We start from the raw sequence: 16,350 nt of genomic DNA, 5'->3' as shown, positions 1-16,350 counted from the left end.
GTGCTAATAATGCCATTTATATACCAAGGTTCACAAGATATAATTAATTGTAAGATGTCATATAATTTGATGTAATTCGAAACATAACATAGTTGTTTCATTTACTTCATAGTTTTTCATAGTTTTCATTTCAAACATTTCATAGTTAGTGTCGGGACTTATTGCGCGAAGTGTTATGTCCACGAGGACGCGCATGCGCATAATCGACGCGTCTATTCGAAGAGCGAGAAAGGAAAAAACATGTTCGAAAGAGCGAATGAAACGGCAACACCCGGTGTGACAGCGTGAGATCGTGGGCTCGAGGGGGTAGGAACGGGAAAAAATACCGCGCGACGCATAAACTCGTGAGTTACTTTGCCCACTGGGAAACACGATAAGGGTTTTGACCGAGCAGTGTGTGTGGTCTCCATTTTGCAAATGTCCTCGCAACGTACGAGCGCAACCAAGTGTGAGTGATGACAACCGAAGGAAAATTCGTAAGACCAGTCGCCAAAGTGTTTTTCTCGGCTTTCGGTGCATTGTGCCTTGTGCGGTTCAAGTGTGCTGCTGGGAAAAAGTGTCGCCACGCGTAGGATGAATGCCTGGCGAGACCCCCGTAGCATCGGCATAGTTCAATCGGCATTAACAGTGATTTAAACGGGTTCGCAACGTGGGCAAAGGGTCGCGAGGATTAAGGACAGGATCCATCGGTAGTCGAACGAATGGGGGGGTCCTGTGGAGCAAGTACAGCGGTGTGATTGTGTGGTGAGTGCCGGCAGAGCGAGCGCGGATAGCGAATTTTCCCCGAGTTTTCGAGTGCCTTTTCCGCAAGCAGCAGCGCACGCGAAAGAGAAGGAAGGCGGCGTGCATGAGCAGGACGCACGCTCTTGAATCGCGTTCTAGCTCGAGAATAATATACCAAATGTCACAACGGTTCCGAAACTGAGACTGTGTGCGAGAGAGAAGGAGAGAGCAGCGGAAGCAGTGGCTCGAGCGCGAAGGAAAACCAGTGCGCAATTGTGTTGGTGAATTGAATTGCAGTCCGTGTGCCGCAGCCAAAAGAGCGGAGCTACTCGAAACCAGGTCCCGTTCAAAACATCAACAATGACGACAACCCCAAGTGATGAGCCAGACCCCAAGATGTCGCGGTTGCTGAAGCTCGCCCAGAAGTTCAACTGTTTCTACTTGAACGGTAAGACGTCGTTCGGTTTGAGTTTGTTCACGTGGACGCAAGTACTCTGCTTAGTGTTTCGGTTCGGCCACGGGAAGACCGGTCTGCGGACGTTGCCTCCGCGAAATGATTGCATAAATCCATTGCATAGCATGCTCTGCAGTGAAGCACCCCAGGTGCCAAAGTGTTGCAATGGAATGGCGAAAACTTATCCAACAAGTCGTTGCTACGTGTTGGCCTTTCCGGTGTACGATTTTACCACCAGAAACCGTCGTCGCCAGCCGTCGTCGATCGCGGTGCTAAGCCGCGAAGATTCATCGCAGGGTTGTGAACACATTATGACAACATTTGGACAACATTCCATTCCGATCAACGCAAATCCGTTGCCATTTTTTCACCAGCGCGACCACCACCACAAGTTGGTGTGTGCGGCCGGTTTTAAAATAGCTTCTCGTGAAGGACTGAAGAAAAAAAGCGTACAACAAGACGGCAAAATTAATGTGTCCCAACGCCCAGCGTGAGCGAGCGTGTGAAAACAAGCTCATTAAATACCGTCACGTCATCCGACAGCCGCAGCCAGTTTCTCGCGTGCTACGTCAGTTCCTCGCCGGATCACGGCACATCCAAAGTTCACTTGCCCGCCCCGTTTCCTCACCGTCGCCGCCGTGACACCAAAGACGGCGCGCCCGAAAGATGGTAGCTCGCCAAAAAGGTCAACCAATCGTCGCGGTCACCCCGGCAACGCGTGGTTTATCTTATCAGCTGTTTGATGAAAACGATAAACAATTGGTTTTACAAACAGCGCATCCAATTAGCGGACCGGAGCGCACTCGGCAACCTATTAACCCGTTTACCCGTGCCTCGCCCCTCTTTCTAGGTCTGCTGAAGGGAGAATGTCGCCCGTTCGTGGTCGACGGGCACCAGGTCGGATTGGTCAGTCAGAACGTGATCGAACAGCTGCTCAAGTACCCGGAAGTGTTTCACATCCGTGCCCCGGAGCACGGCAAGCAGGTATGCAAAGCGCCACACCCGGCATCTTATCTTTGCTGTATCGTCTTCATTATCACGGGCCGGGGGGTTAGGGATTCGCGAAAAGATAAACGGTCACAAATCGCAGCTGGCTGACGACACACCTCGTGGATTGAAGGAATCAAACCAATCGCAGTAGCTTCTGGGTAGCGTTGAAGGTTACTCGAATCGGTTTGACTGCCCATGTCAAGTAAAAAATGGCTCCAAAAGGCCGAAATTCTGGAATAGGAGCTATAAAGTTGCATAACTCTATCACCCTTCGGCCCCCTCGGTCAGCGGCAACCCAGCGATAGGCTTCCTTAGTCACCTTAAGTTTCGGACGACATAGTGCTGCTTGAGTCATTGGTGTCTTTATCAGTGGTTTGCGTAAATATGATACAAACGCCATTGCCCCTTATCAGGGGTTGGGTTTTTTGGAATTCCTGAAGCAATCGGGAGTAATGATGAAATGTGGCGATGTGAAACCGTCAACCATAACCGTTTTAAACTATATGCTTCATCACACGGCACAAGTACGTATACGGGTCATGTGTCCATTCTTATCCTCCGAGTGCCACGGGTGCTTATCACTTAGTGAATGATACGAACGAAGCGAACTAAAGTCATGTTGGTTTGTGCTTTCAGAATATCGTTGAACTGAATCCGGCCTTCCGGGACTACACGACGCGCTCGCAGCAGGTCGACACAATATTGCGCGAATTCCGAGAGCAAGGCGTATTTGTGGCACTCCGAGGGTGGCGCGATGAGTGCTACGACGTGAAGTCGACCACCGGCTCACTGCTCAAGATGGACCGCTCGGCCACCTGTCTGTTCGGGGTGCGGAATTACGGTGTCGAGATCAACGGGTACGTGCGCCACTCGACGAAGGGTCTCTGCATCTGGCTGCAGCAGCGCTCCGACACGAAGCAAACGTGGCCCGGCAAGTGGGACAACATGGTGAGCGGTGGCCTTGCGGTCGGGTACGGGGTGCACGAAACGGCCGTCAAGGAAGCGGCCGAGGAGGCCTCGATACCGGACCATCTGATTAAAAATCTCGTCTCGGCCGGCTGTGTTTCGTTCTTCTTCGAGAGCGAACGGGGCCTCTTCCCCAACACGGAATTTGTGTACGATCTCGAGCTGCCAGAGGACTTTGTGCCGGATAACTCCGACGGGGAGGTGCAAAACTTTCAGCTCCTGCCCGCACACGAATGCCTCGAGCGGGTCTTTAAGCCCGACTTCAAAACCACCAGCTGTCCGGTGGTGCTCGATTTTCTCATTCGCCACGGTATCATAACGCCGGAAAATGGTTCGTAGTAGGAAGCGGACGGCGATGCGATCGCAGCAGCGGAAAATGCTCATGCTCCATTTATTTTGGTTTTAGAAATCAACTTTACCCAGATAATCGAGCTGCTACACGTTCCTTTGCAAAGTCTGTATACCTACCGTACGCCGGCGGCCGGCGACGCTGGCACGGCACCTTCGTCGAAACAACGAGATCTCACTAGTAACAATAACAGTATCGAAAACGGTAAGCTCTAATCGAACCTCCGGCGGCGACAGAAGCGCTGGCTGCGCTTGAAGCCTACTTTGGTGTGTGTACTTTAAAGAAAACCGATCGACAACCGACGCAACTATATGAAATTGAACTACCAGTACGAACTTTCAACTGTTTTGCGGCACATCACAACCCACAGTGGTTCCTCACACGGTATTAGTCAAATTGACCGCAGTCTCGGGCAAACGCAGTCTCGTTTGTTGTGTTTTCCCCCCCTCTTGCTGCAACCTTAGCCGAGCGAATAACACATTCTTGCGGGTTTCCACCCCGATATATTTATGGTGTTTTGTTTATACCTTTTTTGTACAAGCGAAACCCAAACAATTACGGTAGTGTGGATGGATACAGCAAAGCATAGCATAACGTAATCGGAGCAGCATCGAAGACTCAGACCGTAGGTGCGGATAGCGTTCGAGAGAGGTAGAGAATGTGGGGAGTTTAAGCGCCAAAACTGTAACAAATCACTTATTAGTCACTCGCTGCGAAGAAAATATGATTCTTCTTCTGAAGCGAAAGTGTAGAAGTTGTTCCAAACATTTACGTTAGGGGAGGCCAACGTCCCAGGCACGTTTTTGGTTGATACGAAAACAGGCGGGACGCCGGTGGAAGCTATTCAAAGAAACACACGCAAAACCTAAAGGATAGCGGATGGAGCCGAAGACCGCTTGAAGCGTAAAGAAGGAAAACCCCACAGCAGCGAGACACATCAACAACGCAAGCAATCAGCTCTACTTTACCCAATCAGCCAGCCACAATCGCAAGACACGGCGGCGGCCTTGCGGCGGAATGATGAATTGAATCCGGGCGGCGCAAAACAAAAGACGCGATGGGTTGATATTGGCCGCTCTGTCCGTCTGTCCGTCTGTCTGTCTGTCGTGTGCGCACTCACTCTGTCTCTTTGCCGTGTTAACAATCGTTTTGTGTATTGTTTAGCATTACCATTTTCGCATATCTGTGACACATGTAGGATTAGAGCTTAGCCGTAGGGTTTCGAAACGCGCAGCAGCAGCCAGAGGAAGCCAGGGTGTGCCCGAAAGACAACAGACCCTTCGCACGCAATAGACCGCAAACGAATAGATAGGCAACAAAGAAGGAAAGCCGGATGCAACGATTCGCAGGGCGGGAATTTGTCCCCTTTTTTCTTGTTTAGAAAAATCGCGTAACGTTTTTAAGTGCTTATGTACTTTCGGTAGCTGTGTATATAATAGTTCGTTTTATCCTTACCTGGTCTCAGCTCGCTGCGTTCCTGGTGTACTATTGTTTTGCGCTGTGCGTTTCAGTTGTCCAGTACAAGTACTTTTGTGCCCATTTTTGTGCCATCCTCTGTTTTCGCGGAATTGCGGAACTTGCGGAACTGACTCCGATCAACTGGAAACAACATGAAGCAATCTAACGGACACACGGCTGGCCCCCGAGTTACCGGGCCGTGCTAGTTTAGGGCTAGGTTAAGGGAATTTCAATTTTCAAACAATGCTGACAATGCCGGGCACCGGATTTGTGGACGTTATTACTATGTTTAGCTAGCTAGGACCGTAAGCTAAGCACGTTTATTTATATGCGCGACTGTACGCAACTTTTCCTCCATAGGCGGCACACCTCGGGCACAGGTTGGGGTCGTTAGGTTCAGTTCGTGTTGGGAAGTTATGAATTTTCCTCGTTTGCGTTGTTTTAAGTTTCGTTTTTACGAATTGCGAAAACTCATCAATAAAAAAAACATCGAAGCGTGGGTATATGCAAATTGAAGCGTGAGGGAAAAGATGATGAGAGAATGGTAAAAATATTTATTGTATTACATCTAGAGTCTGTTCTATCTTGTATGAGCCTATATAAAAAGTGGATCAACACTAAAAACCAAATTCCGTGTTTGTTTCTAGTCCTTATGCTTCGCGTGCAAATACAGTATTTATTGTCCGACAGTGTTGGACCTGCCGCGCGTTACGTAGTTATACTATGTATATACAACCATAAATTAAGCTCCTGTCCGCACGTACGTCTTTTTGGAACGATGGATCACATTGTTTTCACTCCCGATCATCTGGTCTGTCGCACTAAAGTTCCTCATTGGGCGCATCGGTGGGGTCATCGTCTGCCGTCGTCGTATCAGTCTCACGTAGGTCGTCTGCGTCCCGCGTTTGCGATCCGGTTGATTCTGGCCATTTCGTAGGGGGAGGAGGAAAAATACGATTACGATCGCAGCACTGTTTGTGTTTGGTAAACTTGCCGATAGCCGTAAAGTACAAAAAACAACACGTTGGTTTTTATTGAATTTTATTTTATTAAAATTACCAAACCTCTCATTTGCCGATCCCGAGAGAGAGTGGTTCGTCGGTTTGCAACACGTCCCCAGCCATGGGAGGAAGATATGAAACAATCGTTGTTTACTGTTAAATTAATAGAACGATACGACACAATGTTGCCGCGCACGCACGCAGCCATTGATCAATAAAACATAGTAACACATGCGAGATCGAACGGTAGACGAAGATCAACAGCGATCTCTTCTTATGGTAGCCAAAAAAGAACGGCAACGCACAGAGAGCGTTGCCATCCTTTCTCCATAGCCGCGGTGTGTTCAATATTGCTGCTGAAGGATTTCGTCCAAAATCCGCGGCGATGGGGCGCCAGCCGGTGCCTGGGGTGCGGTGTTGAGCCAGTACTCGGACACGGCAATGTAGATCGCCACGGCGCACCCCACGAGGGCGGCCAGCCAGGTCGAGTTCTGTAGCACGATGCACGTGGCAATGCACAGCCCAAGGTAGGTGAGGTAGCGAGTGAAGTTGGCGTACTGGTTACGCTGCTCGCTGGACGTATCTGTGTGTAAAACACGGGACAGTACAACGAGGGCGTCAAGGAATTAGTGGCGCCAAAAAAAAACAAGAAAATACAAATGCCAAATGCCAAATCAACAAACATTACATCCTACCATGCATATGAGCGGGACAGATGGGATGGCCAAACGGGGTGCTTAAAAAACCAGCAAATGATCGTAGTTTCTACTTGGCTGAACACAAAACAGTTAAATAAGCTTTTGATAACAATAATGGCGGGGCCAACGAAAGGATACACGAAGCGATGGAATGTGTTCGTGCTGACTCCATGCAAATACCGCAAGGTCACAAGACAAACGAACTGTGAACAAATACTACCTACCATGCGCCAATAATCAATTACTAAAACATAAGCGTTTCCGACATACCTGTGCACATTCCGTCGCGCACCTCGTATCCGTTGGCACATTTATCGCACAAATCTGGACCATCACCGGTGCAACCGTTGCAAGATTTATCGCATTCTGAAACCAGACGTAAAAAGTGGCAATAAAAAAACATTGTAATGCTTTCGTGCTGTCCTCGGGCCCTACTTACCCAAACAACTGTATGATCCTTCGTTGTTTACGCAAAACTGTTGCTTGCTGCACGGGCTACCGGTGACGCACTCATCGACATCAACGCATCCGCCGCGTCCAGGGTCCATTATCCATCCGGCACGACAAACGCGACAAGCGTTTGGACCCGCCCCAGTACAACCACCGGTGGCACAAGCTCTATGGCACGGACTACAGAGCAGCTTAGTTTCGTCGCGGAACGCCTCGTAGTGTTCCGGAGCGCAGTTATCACAGTTTTCTCCGCCGTACCCGGCATCGCAGGCACACCGTCCGTTGCCCTTGCGGGTCCCATTGCCCTTGCACTTGCCGTTGCCGAAGCAGCTGGGGCACGGTTCGCAGGTGGGTCCGTAGAACCCCTCCGGGCAGCAGACCGTGGCCTGGTCCACGCACAGCCACCGATGCAGATCGGGATGGGTCGTTTGATGGTTTTGCCACCACACCTCGATCAGTGACTCGTACTCTTCGGCCAACTGGTGGCACTGGTCTTCGCCGCGTACCACATCCTGACAGAGACGCTCCTGTATCTCCACCAGTCGCAGTTCGCTCGTTTTGTAGCTACCCAGCCGCTCTTCCTCCCAAGCGGCATCGCCACCGTCGTGCTTGGATCGTTCCGTGCGCTTGATACCGTCGGCGAACGAATTGACAAACACCGTGCACGCTTTGCATGGGGGCAATTTCTCCGTTTTTAGCTTATCCTTTCTACTGCCGCCACCACCTCCACCACCGGACAGTCCCGGTGGCTTCGGGATATCGGCAAGCGACAGCGAAGGAAGCAGTGCTACGAGCACGGCCAGGAAGCACGTTGCGCTGCTTGAAGCTCGGAACCACATGGCAGGAACGTGGATTGGTAGGTCGACACTCGATCGCCGGAATTAAGCACACCTTTTTAAGGCCACACAACTTCCTCGGCGGCGGCGGCGGTTTGGTGCAAAGCTGGCATGTGGGGAAGAGAAGAAAAATCGATAGAAACAATGGAGCATCTCCGTACGTAACGATGAAATGTTCAATGAAAAGTAACAGGCGGTGAGTTGAGAATGATTAATTCGGGTTCCTCGAACCGTAAAATACGTTTGGCCAAAGGAGGCCATAACGGCCCGAGTGGTATGCGGTATGCAAATTTCGATTCGGCCCGGTAGGGACACGTACCACTTACCACCGTTTTCGAAGGCAGCCAACGAGAAAACAAATCCTCTCGCTGCAAAAGCAGTAGTGTTTTGACAGACCAACTGACGTGTCCTTTCAGTTCAGTTCCCCCGATAATGAAACTCAAACGTTCACTCGAGCGTCATTTTGCTATACCAAGAGAGAAGGCAGAAAGAGAAAGCTATAGCAAAATGATGCTCGAGCGATCGTTTGAGTGAACGTTTGAGTTTCATAATCGAGGGGTCTGCCGGATCGAATAAATTGCACCGTTTTTTTTTTAATAAATGCGAAACGGACTCGCTTTCAAAGTGAAAAAATGCATTATTTAGTGTAAATCAACTTTATACTAAAAGGCAAATCTTCAGGAAATGTAAACAAAGAGCATTATGACGCATTATTCCGCTAGGTATTGTGCACGAAAAGTACACTGGTGTGCCGTTTGTTTTGCCTTTGATACGTAGAGTTTAACAATGTTTGGAGTTTAATTGCAGCGGTGCAACAGTGCGAATTAAAATCACATCGAATCCTCGAGTCCGGCACCGTCACACCGAAAACGTCAGTGTGAACCACGCTTTAGCTCGGCACAGTGAAGGAAATTTCTAGATGTTTGCTCCGGACCGCACGCACACAACCATAAACGCACGCACATCCCAAGTTGCGACGCAGAGCTGCCAGTCGATCCATAGAAAATATCATTTTCCTCACAACTCACCGCCATTTCGGGGTACCGTGTAAAACCACAGTGCGGTGCTACACTTGTAGTTTGCTGCAATTTTGTAACTTGTGCGTGCATTTTCGGTCCCAACATCAGTCGAATCGCTGTGGTACATTGGTTTTCGGTTTCTTGGCGTCAACAAAATACGCTCGAAAATAGCGTTCGTTAAGCGGTAGAAAAAGCAGTGAACCTGGCAGCCGCCATCTTGAGCAGCAGTGTTGCAGTGCGGTACAAACGATAATCTTCACCAAAAACAGTCGAGGACAGCGGAGTCGCGCTGCTTGCAAACGGCGAGCCGGCTTTCGAACTGCACTAGTAGGCGGTGCATTTCGAAACGTTGGTCCCGATAAATATCCGTCGCAGTTGCCATTGATTGGCGGGCACCGACATTATTTCTGTAACTGCGTTCGCGTTCGACGTTTGGCGGTTGGAATTGGTGGATTTGTTTTTTTGAAAAGAAAAAGCTTTCGTCGGTATTCGCAACGATGGGCAGCATGGGAGAGTATCAACAGGACCCGATGACGCTGGTCGAAACGTTGCCGTGCGGTTCGGGTGGTCTCGCTTTTCCGCGCACCTTCGATCCGACGGCACACGATCTGGACAGTTCGTTTCGGTTGACGCGATACGCCGACTTGAAGGGCCGCGGGTGCAAGGTTCCGAAGGATGTGCTCGAGAAGCTGGTGTCGGCGCTGCAGCACGATTACCTGCAGGACCCGGACCAACCGTACCTTTCGATGGCCTCACCGAGGATCGGCATCGGGCTCGATTGCTCCGTCATACCGTTGCGGCACGGTGGCCTCTGTATGGTGCAAACCACCGATTTCTTCTACCCGATCGTCGACGATCCGTACATGATGGGCAAGATCGCTTGCTCGAACGTCCTGAGCGATCTTTACGCGATGGGAGTGACCGAGTGCGACAACATGCTGATGCTTTTGGCCGTCAGCACGAAGATGCACGAAAAAGAGCGCGACGTCGTCATACCGATAATAATGCGCGGTTTTAAGGTATGTCAGCGTGTCGGCTTTATCTTGGTTTCATTTTAAAAGGTAACATTTTGTGTATCGACAGGATGCGGCAGCCCACGCAGGAACAAGTGTAACCGGTGGCCACAGCGTCGTAAATCCGTGGTGCACGATAGGCGGGGTGGCGACCACGATTTGCCAGCAGAATGAGTTCATCGTGCCGGATAATGCCGTCGTCGGCGATGTGCTGGTGCTGACGAAGGCCCTTGGCACGCAGGTGGCCATCAGTGCGCACCAGTGGCTTGACCAGTCGGAGCGATGGAACCGTATCAAGCTGGTGGTGTCGGAAGAAGACGTACGCAAGGCTTACGTGCGATCGATGGACTCCATGGCCCGGCTGAACCGTGTAGCGGCCCGCCTGATGCACAAGTACAATGCCCACGGTGCCACCGACGTCACCGGGTTCGGGCTGCTGGGACACGCGCAAACCCTCGCCTCGCACCAGAAGAACGAGGTTTCGTTCGTTATCCACAATCTGCCGGTGATTGCCAAGATGGCGGCGGTGGCGAAGGCCTGCGGTAACATGTTTCAGTTGCTGCAGGGCCACTCGGCCGAAACGTCCGGAGGTTTGCTAATTTGTTTGCCGCGCGAACAGGCGGCCGCTTACTGTAAGGACATCGAGAAGCAGGAAGGCTACCAGGCGTGGATCATCGGAATCGTGGAGAAGGGTAGCCGTACGGCCCGAATCATTGACAAACCGCGGGTCATCGAGGTTCCGGCAAAGGATTAAAAGGGTTTTTGGCGAGAAGTGTCATAGCGGCCGTCAGTGCGGATGATTCCAGCGACAAAGCGATGCTCGACGATGAGGACGTGATTTCGGTATTTTAAAAGGACTTATTTTAACGAGCGATTGGTGGAATCGATCAGAAATTCGATTGCCGCGGAAAGAACGTAGCGTCAAGCTACTGAATGCCCGTCATATTTTTTCGTTATACGAAACAATCATACTAACAATACACAACCCTGTGCAGATATGCTAACTGAAGGAGAGACGAATGGATGATTCGCGTAACATTGATTATGTTTTATGTGCTAAACGAAATGAAAGCTAATAAAAGAGCTAATTTAAATGCAACCGAAAATTCGTTAACCATCTCCATTGGAACATTCGGATGATTTGTGAAAGATGCCGGGGGCTATCCCCTCCGTAGTTCCGTCTGAATTAATCCGTGTTCATGTTACTATATTTTCCCTTCTTGCCGTCGAGGATGGATCGTAACTCCCGCTAGTGCGTTATCGCACGGCACCCGGCGTATCTTAAAGAAAAGGATGCTGCTGCCGCGACGAGTGGAACCTAAACCATGCACTGCCGCCGGTGTGCTTAATCCTTGCTCTCCAGCGCGGAAGCACCAGAAATAATTTCAATCAGCTCACGAGTGATCACCGCCTGTCTGGTACGGTTGAAGGTAAGCGTCAGCTTGTCAATCATTTCGCCAGCGTTCTTCGAAGCGTTGTCCATGGCCGTCATACGGGAGGACTGCTCCGAGCAGGCACCTTCCTTCATCGTGTAGAACAGCAGCGAAGCGAGCGAAAACTCTAGATAGCTCTGGATGACCTCGGAGTCGAGCGAGTCGTACACCGGCAGCTTTTCGGCCGCCTCTACCGATTTCAGCGAAAAGATCGGAATGTCGCCCACCTGGTACGAGACGACCGACTTGAACTTGTTGTACACGATTTTGCCGTCGGTGTACTCGTAGCCAAGGTTCAGGATGGCGTTGCACAGCTTCGCCGCATCCAAGAAGGTCGGCGGCAAACGGCCCACCTCGTTTGCCACCATCTCGATGTTCTTGCCGTACAAACGCGACAGAATACCACGGGACTTGTCGCCAACACAGACCACCTTGATGTTCGGGTCCTTGGCCAACTCGCCACGGATGAAGCGGGCGACACCGGTGTGCACAGCACCGCACAGGCCACGGTCGGAAGTGATGGCAATGAACAGCTTCTTGGCTTCTTCCTCCTTCGGAGCCACTTCGGCTTTCTCGTAGAACTGCTGCGCACCGATACCGTACGGTCTGGCCTGCTTCAGATCACGCTCGGCACGCGCGTACCTGAAGGGAGGGAAAAGTTAAACACAAGATTCGTTTAAGGCACCGCCACAAAGACGGGCCTACTACGATCCGTTTTGCTTACTTGGCTGCCGACACCATCTTCATGGATTGGGTGATTTTCTGGATGTTTTTGACCGACTTTAGCCGAATCTGGATGGCCTTCAGCGTGGCCATGCCGCGGTTCTGCTGACCCAGGCATATCTCAGCCGGAACCTGAGCCAACACTGGCACAACGGACTTGAACATGGCTCCTGCAATTTACAAAATAAAAATACCTCCTTTACCAACCAGCGGAAGGTTACACAATAACCCAATAACAACAACGGCTCTGCTTGAGGCCGACAGAACTGTGTTGGACCGAGGAGACTCACTGTGCGCCCAGTGTTATGTAAGATTAAAAAAAACAGCTTAAAACACACGCGGAACCGTTCACTGTAGTCATTTGAAGCTTACCTGCGTTTCGTGGTTCTAATGCGGATGTGGTTCGCTTCCCTGGGCAGTGGGCAACCTTTTTTACACTTTCGTTCGTCGGTTTGAATGCGGATCAAGATTTTTTCTCATCCGATTCTAGCGGGTGTCAAAAAGATGGTCGAACACTCTTTCGTGACGAACGGCAGTGTTGCCAGCTGGAGTAATAACAACCAAAAGTTTTGACATTTTGCAAAAAGGAAATATTTCCTGCCGTTCGAATGTGATTTGTTGCACAGATAATAATTGGGTTTGCTTGTCTCAATCATTCTGTCCAGTGTACTCAAGCTGAAGAGACGAACAACGGTTTTTGTTGTCAGCGAAAGAAATGTGAATCAATGTTTGTAAGGTCCAAATACGCCAATAGTTAGTGAATTGGCGAAGTGAACGATTGCTGAACGAGCGAGCAGGATGAGTAGACGGTGAAATATTTCACACAATTTGAGATTCACAGGACGCGAGTGACAGTTGACTATTTTTCCAGTGCACCGAAAAAGAAAAAAAAAGGAAAAGGTAGATCGTCATTTAACGATCTTCAGGTTGGACAGTTATCGACAAAGTGTGTGCAAAATGAATCCTGGTTTAAGCTTTCCCACGTTGGCAAAGAATTTGCGATCGCTCATCGTGTCTAACCCAAATCCGAATGTTTCCGTGCGCCAGCTGGAGGACGATTTTGTCCAAATGGTAGGCCAACCGATTCCATTCGCCGCATTTGGGTTTTCTAACACGCTGGAACTGCTACGCAGCATGCCGGATGTAGTGCAGGTAGTCGGCCCCAATCTTCCCTTCTTTTTCTTGCTATTGCTAGTTCCCCCGTCGGGATGTTCGGTGTAACACTGCGCATTTAACATTTGTAACATTTGTTTCGTTTAGGTGACTGGCTCAATTGTACGCGCTGTACCAACACCGAGCATAAAGAATATGCAACATTTGGTGGCAAAAAATAAAGCATCAAATAGCAGAGCAAAACATCAAATAAAATACGCAAATGTGGCAAACCGGACACCTATTGCCGGTAGGCAGCAACAGAGCAACGCTACCATTCGACCATCGGCTCCTCATCAGACTCGGGACAGAATCGGTTCCAATCTAAGTTTTCAGCAACAAAACCAACAGCAACAACAGCGAAACCAGTTTAGTTGGATAAACTGCTTAACAATACCGACAGATGCCATGGGCGTTTCGGATAGTTTTACACGCTGCACAATGGATGTGCACGCTCTGAACAAGTCTGGCGTTGGTACGCGGGTGTTGGTACGGCACGTGCTCAACCCGAACCGGTTGTGGATACATTTTGATTCGGCCACTAAAGTGTTCCGTAAAATAATGACTGAGTTAAACGAATATTTCGGAGGCTTCATTATGGCTGGCCAATGGCGTCTGGAGAAAGTACACGCACTGGAAGGTTTAGCGTGTGCAGTAGAATGGCATGAGCAGTGGTACCGGGCAAAGATCGCTGGTCCCGTCGTTGGCAGTCATGTAATGGTGTACCTAGTGGATCTCGGTATAACTGAAAATGTTCAGCTATGCACATTGAAGTACTTGCCGAAGATGTTTGGTACCACGCCGGTGCAAGCGATACGTGCATCGATGGCCTACCTTGCGCCACAGAACGGTTATTGGAGAAGAAAGGATAGCCATGATCTGCAAAATATGCTCAACGAGCTTGGTACGCTAAACGCGTTTATAGTGGATGTCGACCAAAAGGTAATCGATTCTCTGAGTAATCGTAATCATTCTTCGAGTAATCTATAAAACTAACTGATTACCAAATTTCTTTCTTCTTTTAGTCAGTTTCTCTTGACGTTATTCTGTTCAGCAGCAACAACTGCAACGTCAATCGAGAGTTTGCGGCTTTAAGCGAATGCAAGTGGCTTGGGGCGAATTTTGCTACACAAAATGTAAGTAAAAGCCCTGGCCATCGTGTGCGATCCCCTTTTGATATCCATAGTCATCTTTTGCACTGTACAAAATAACTTTGCATCACCACTTTCCATAGGACGCAGCGTATCGCCAACGTCGTAAAACGTTCAACGAGCAGTACCCGTCGTGAGTAGTGAAGTCATTATCCTTTGGATACCGCAACTGAAATTGGTTTGCTTCGATTGAAAAGTTTTGCAGACATTGAGGAAGGTCGCTTCCCAACGGTTGCCGAGCTCGAACGTGCGCTGTTACGAGGATTCGACTTTGAGAGTCATCACAACAGTTCACCACACGGCCAACATGCCTTGACGATGGTGGAAGAATCTAAGTTGTCCCCAAGGCGCCTAGCGCTCATCACGCTGGGCTTGTCGAATCCGTTCCGGGAACTTTTCGAATGATGCACTGCCAACATGTGACACACATGATCATGACCAAATGAGGCATGATCGTAGCAGTTAATATGATAAGGTAAGTTAAATTTTCCTTTCATTCCGGAACCGGTTGTCACTTACCTGTTTTTTATCAAATTGTTTCCCATTCCCCAATCCCATTTCCCCCAAAAACGACCTGTATCTAATCGAACATCGATGTGTGTTGGGCTAGACTGGCGTGTGTGTTTGTTGGGAGTGAACATGTTTAGTATGAATTGCAAAAGTCCTCGACCTCCTCCTTTGAATTTTGAACCTACTAAGGATTGCAGGCGATGTTGACCGAATACGGTCAGCCATTTTCGCGTGGTACCTTAGAAATTTAAAGATTTTTTGTTTAGATAGAATCGATTTCACTCTGTACCTTAACATGTAGCTAACTCTAAAATGGCACTACGCGCCCGGCGATCCACCCGGTGGGTCAGTGAGGCTGAACACCTCACTATAGTGCACGTTGTGTTTGTGTTAACACGGGACAGGTAACACGGGAGGATCCACGGTCAACCGTAAGCACGAATTGGCGAACGTAAAAAAGTGGCCCTCCGCGGGGGCGTGAGGGCGGGTGAACGAAACCTTTTGGAACGTTTTCTACGAGCTACAGTAAAACAGTATCGTAAGCGCTTTAAGGGTTTGTTTTCCTTTTTTTTTGTTTTCCGTTTCCAGATGTTTATTGACGGATTAATTTTTCTTTTTCCTTTGGGGCATTGCAGTTCCAAATGCGAATTGCAGTTAGTTGGTGCTAGTGATCTTGATCCTGTCGCCGAAAAACGAACCAGTTTTTCGGTGTCTGCCTTTGGACTTGCCATTTCTCTCGAACTATCTCTCTTTCTCTCTATCTCTTTACTTGTAAACGGTGTTCCAGTAAAGTATGGTATTATTATGCTTTATTTTTATTCTTCCTGCTGTCCTGTTGATGGTATTGTTTCTATTCTTTTCATTTCTCTAGATGGTATTGTTGAATGGTATTACAAACGAACATTATGACATAACCTCAAAAAAGATGTTTCTGTTGATCGTCTCTCGGTGGTGCTGAGAGACCATTTCGATGTTAATTGGCTGTTTTTTTCGTTGGCATTCAAAACAGTACTTGGTTTGTTTTTTTTATCCATAGTTGTTGTCAAACTTTCAAAGAAGGAGGCGAGAAATATTGCTTAAAAACGAAAAAAACGTATCATCTATAACATGTAACTATAACACACTAGTATGCAACGCTTAGTATAGTATAATATGTTTTTTTCTGTTTCTGGTTACAAACTAACGAGTGAACAACAATAGGTAAGAGTAGAAAAAAGAGTAACATTCAATAAGAGTTTCATAATTCATTACGATTTAAAACGATGTAAGATTAAGTAGTATTGTATGTAGTTCTTTTGTATGCTTTCCGCGTGTTTGCTTGTCTGCTGGGTTATTATCGTGCACATCCTTACGGTAAAAGGGTTGTGTATGCGTTGAAAACATCGAACAAACTGAAAAACACAACACTGTACACGCTATCAAAA

The 16,350-nt window shown here is 48.9% G+C and overlaps 4 protein-coding genes across 6 annotated transcripts; 2 read left to right on the top strand and 2 right to left on the bottom strand.

Moving 5' to 3' along the window:
- The first annotated feature begins 714 nt into the window (after positions 1–714).
- Positions 715–5,550, top strand: LOC128271257 (uncharacterized). Of its 2 annotated transcripts, none has more exons than XM_053008706.1 (4): positions 715–1,171; positions 2,028–2,161; positions 2,804–3,464; positions 3,540–5,550. In XM_053008706.1, exons 1-4 carry the CDS (start codon positions 1,084–1,086, stop codon positions 3,695–3,697), a joined length of 1,041 nt encoding a protein of 346 aa, XP_052864666.1. In that variant the 5' UTR covers positions 715–1,083; the 3' UTR covers positions 3,698–5,550. The 2 variants fall into 2 exon arrangements, with proteins under 2 accessions (XP_052864666.1, XP_052864664.1); XM_053008704.1 differs by having other exon boundaries at positions 715–1,178; positions 1,966–2,161.
- A 180-nt stretch (positions 5,551–5,730) lies between these two features.
- LOC128272300 (cysteine-rich with EGF-like domain protein 2) lies at positions 5,731–8,285 on the bottom strand. 2 transcript variants are annotated; one of them, XM_053010080.1, is made up of 4 exons: positions 8,252–8,285; positions 7,079–8,031; positions 6,910–7,005; positions 5,731–5,862 (listed from the first exon to the last, which is right to left on the bottom strand). In XM_053010080.1, exons 2-4 carry the CDS (start codon positions 7,926–7,928, stop codon positions 5,762–5,764), a joined length of 1,047 nt encoding a protein of 348 aa, XP_052866040.1. In that variant the 5' UTR covers positions 7,929–8,031; positions 8,252–8,285; the 3' UTR covers positions 5,731–5,761. The 2 variants fall into 2 exon arrangements, with proteins under 2 accessions (XP_052866040.1, XP_052866039.1); XM_053010079.1 differs by lacking the exon at positions 5,731–5,862 and adding an exon at positions 6,006–6,524.
- Positions 8,286–8,954: 669 nt separating this feature from the next.
- LOC128273520 (inactive selenide, water dikinase-like protein) lies at positions 8,955–11,050 on the top strand. The gene is made up of 2 exons (XM_053011501.1): positions 8,955–9,963; positions 10,028–11,050. The coding sequence occupies exons 1-2, from the start codon at positions 9,442–9,444 to the stop codon at positions 10,709–10,711; spliced, it is 1,206 nt and encodes a 401-aa protein (XP_052867461.1). The 5' UTR covers positions 8,955–9,441; the 3' UTR covers positions 10,712–11,050.
- A 93-nt stretch (positions 11,051–11,143) lies between these two features.
- Positions 11,144–12,646, bottom strand: LOC128273521 (ATP synthase subunit gamma, mitochondrial). The gene is made up of 3 exons (XM_053011502.1): positions 12,486–12,646; positions 12,115–12,283; positions 11,144–12,032 (listed from the first exon to the last, which is right to left on the bottom strand). Exons 2-3 carry the CDS (start codon positions 12,276–12,278, stop codon positions 11,303–11,305), a joined length of 894 nt encoding a protein of 297 aa, XP_052867462.1. The 5' UTR covers positions 12,279–12,283; positions 12,486–12,646; the 3' UTR covers positions 11,144–11,302.
- Positions 12,647–16,350: the final 3,704 nt, after the last annotated feature.

Source organism: Anopheles cruzii, chromosome 3, assembly GCF_943734635.1.
Source record: "Anopheles cruzii chromosome 3, idAnoCruzAS_RS32_06, whole genome shotgun sequence".
NCBI lineage: Eukaryota > Metazoa > Arthropoda > Insecta > Diptera > Culicidae > Anopheles > Anopheles cruzii.
The sequence above is the reverse complement of the archived record's forward strand: the minus strand, read 5'-3'. Positions and strand labels throughout refer to the sequence as shown.

Coding starts and splice junctions, on each gene's coding strand:
- LOC128271257 (XM_053008704.1), top strand. CDS start 1,084: ATGACGACAACCCCAAGTGATGAGCCAGACCCCAAGATGTCGCGGTTG. Junction 1,179..1,965: donor TTCTACTTGAACGGTAAGAC/GTCGTTCGGTTT, acceptor GCATCCAATTAG/CGGACCGGAGCGCACTCGGC. Junction 3,465..3,539: donor TATCATAACGCCGGAAAATG/GTTCGTAGTAGG, acceptor TTTTGGTTTTAG/AAATCAACTTTACCCAGATA.
- LOC128272300 (XM_053010079.1), bottom strand. CDS start 7,928: ATGTGGTTCCGAGCTTCAAGCAGCGCAACGTGCTTCCTGGCCGTGCTC. Junction 7,006..7,078: donor AGGATCATACAGTTGTTTGG/GTAAGTAGGGCC, acceptor GTCTGGTTTCAG/AATGCGATAAATCTTGCAAC. Junction 6,525..6,909: donor GCGCGACGGAATGTGCACAG/GTATGTCGGAAA, acceptor TTTTACACACAG/ATACGTCCAGCGAGCAGCGT.
- LOC128273520 (XM_053011501.1), top strand. CDS start 9,442: ATGGGCAGCATGGGAGAGTATCAACAGGACCCGATGACGCTGGTCGAA. Junction 9,964..10,027: donor TAATAATGCGCGGTTTTAAG/GTATGTCAGCGT, acceptor GTGTATCGACAG/GATGCGGCAGCCCACGCAGG.
- LOC128273521 (XM_053011502.1), bottom strand. CDS start 12,278: ATGTTCAAGTCCGTTGTGCCAGTGTTGGCTCAGGTTCCGGCTGAGATA. Junction 12,033..12,114: donor AAGATGGTGTCGGCAGCCAA/GTAAGCAAAACG, acceptor CCCTCCCTTCAG/GTACGCGCGTGCCGAGCGTG.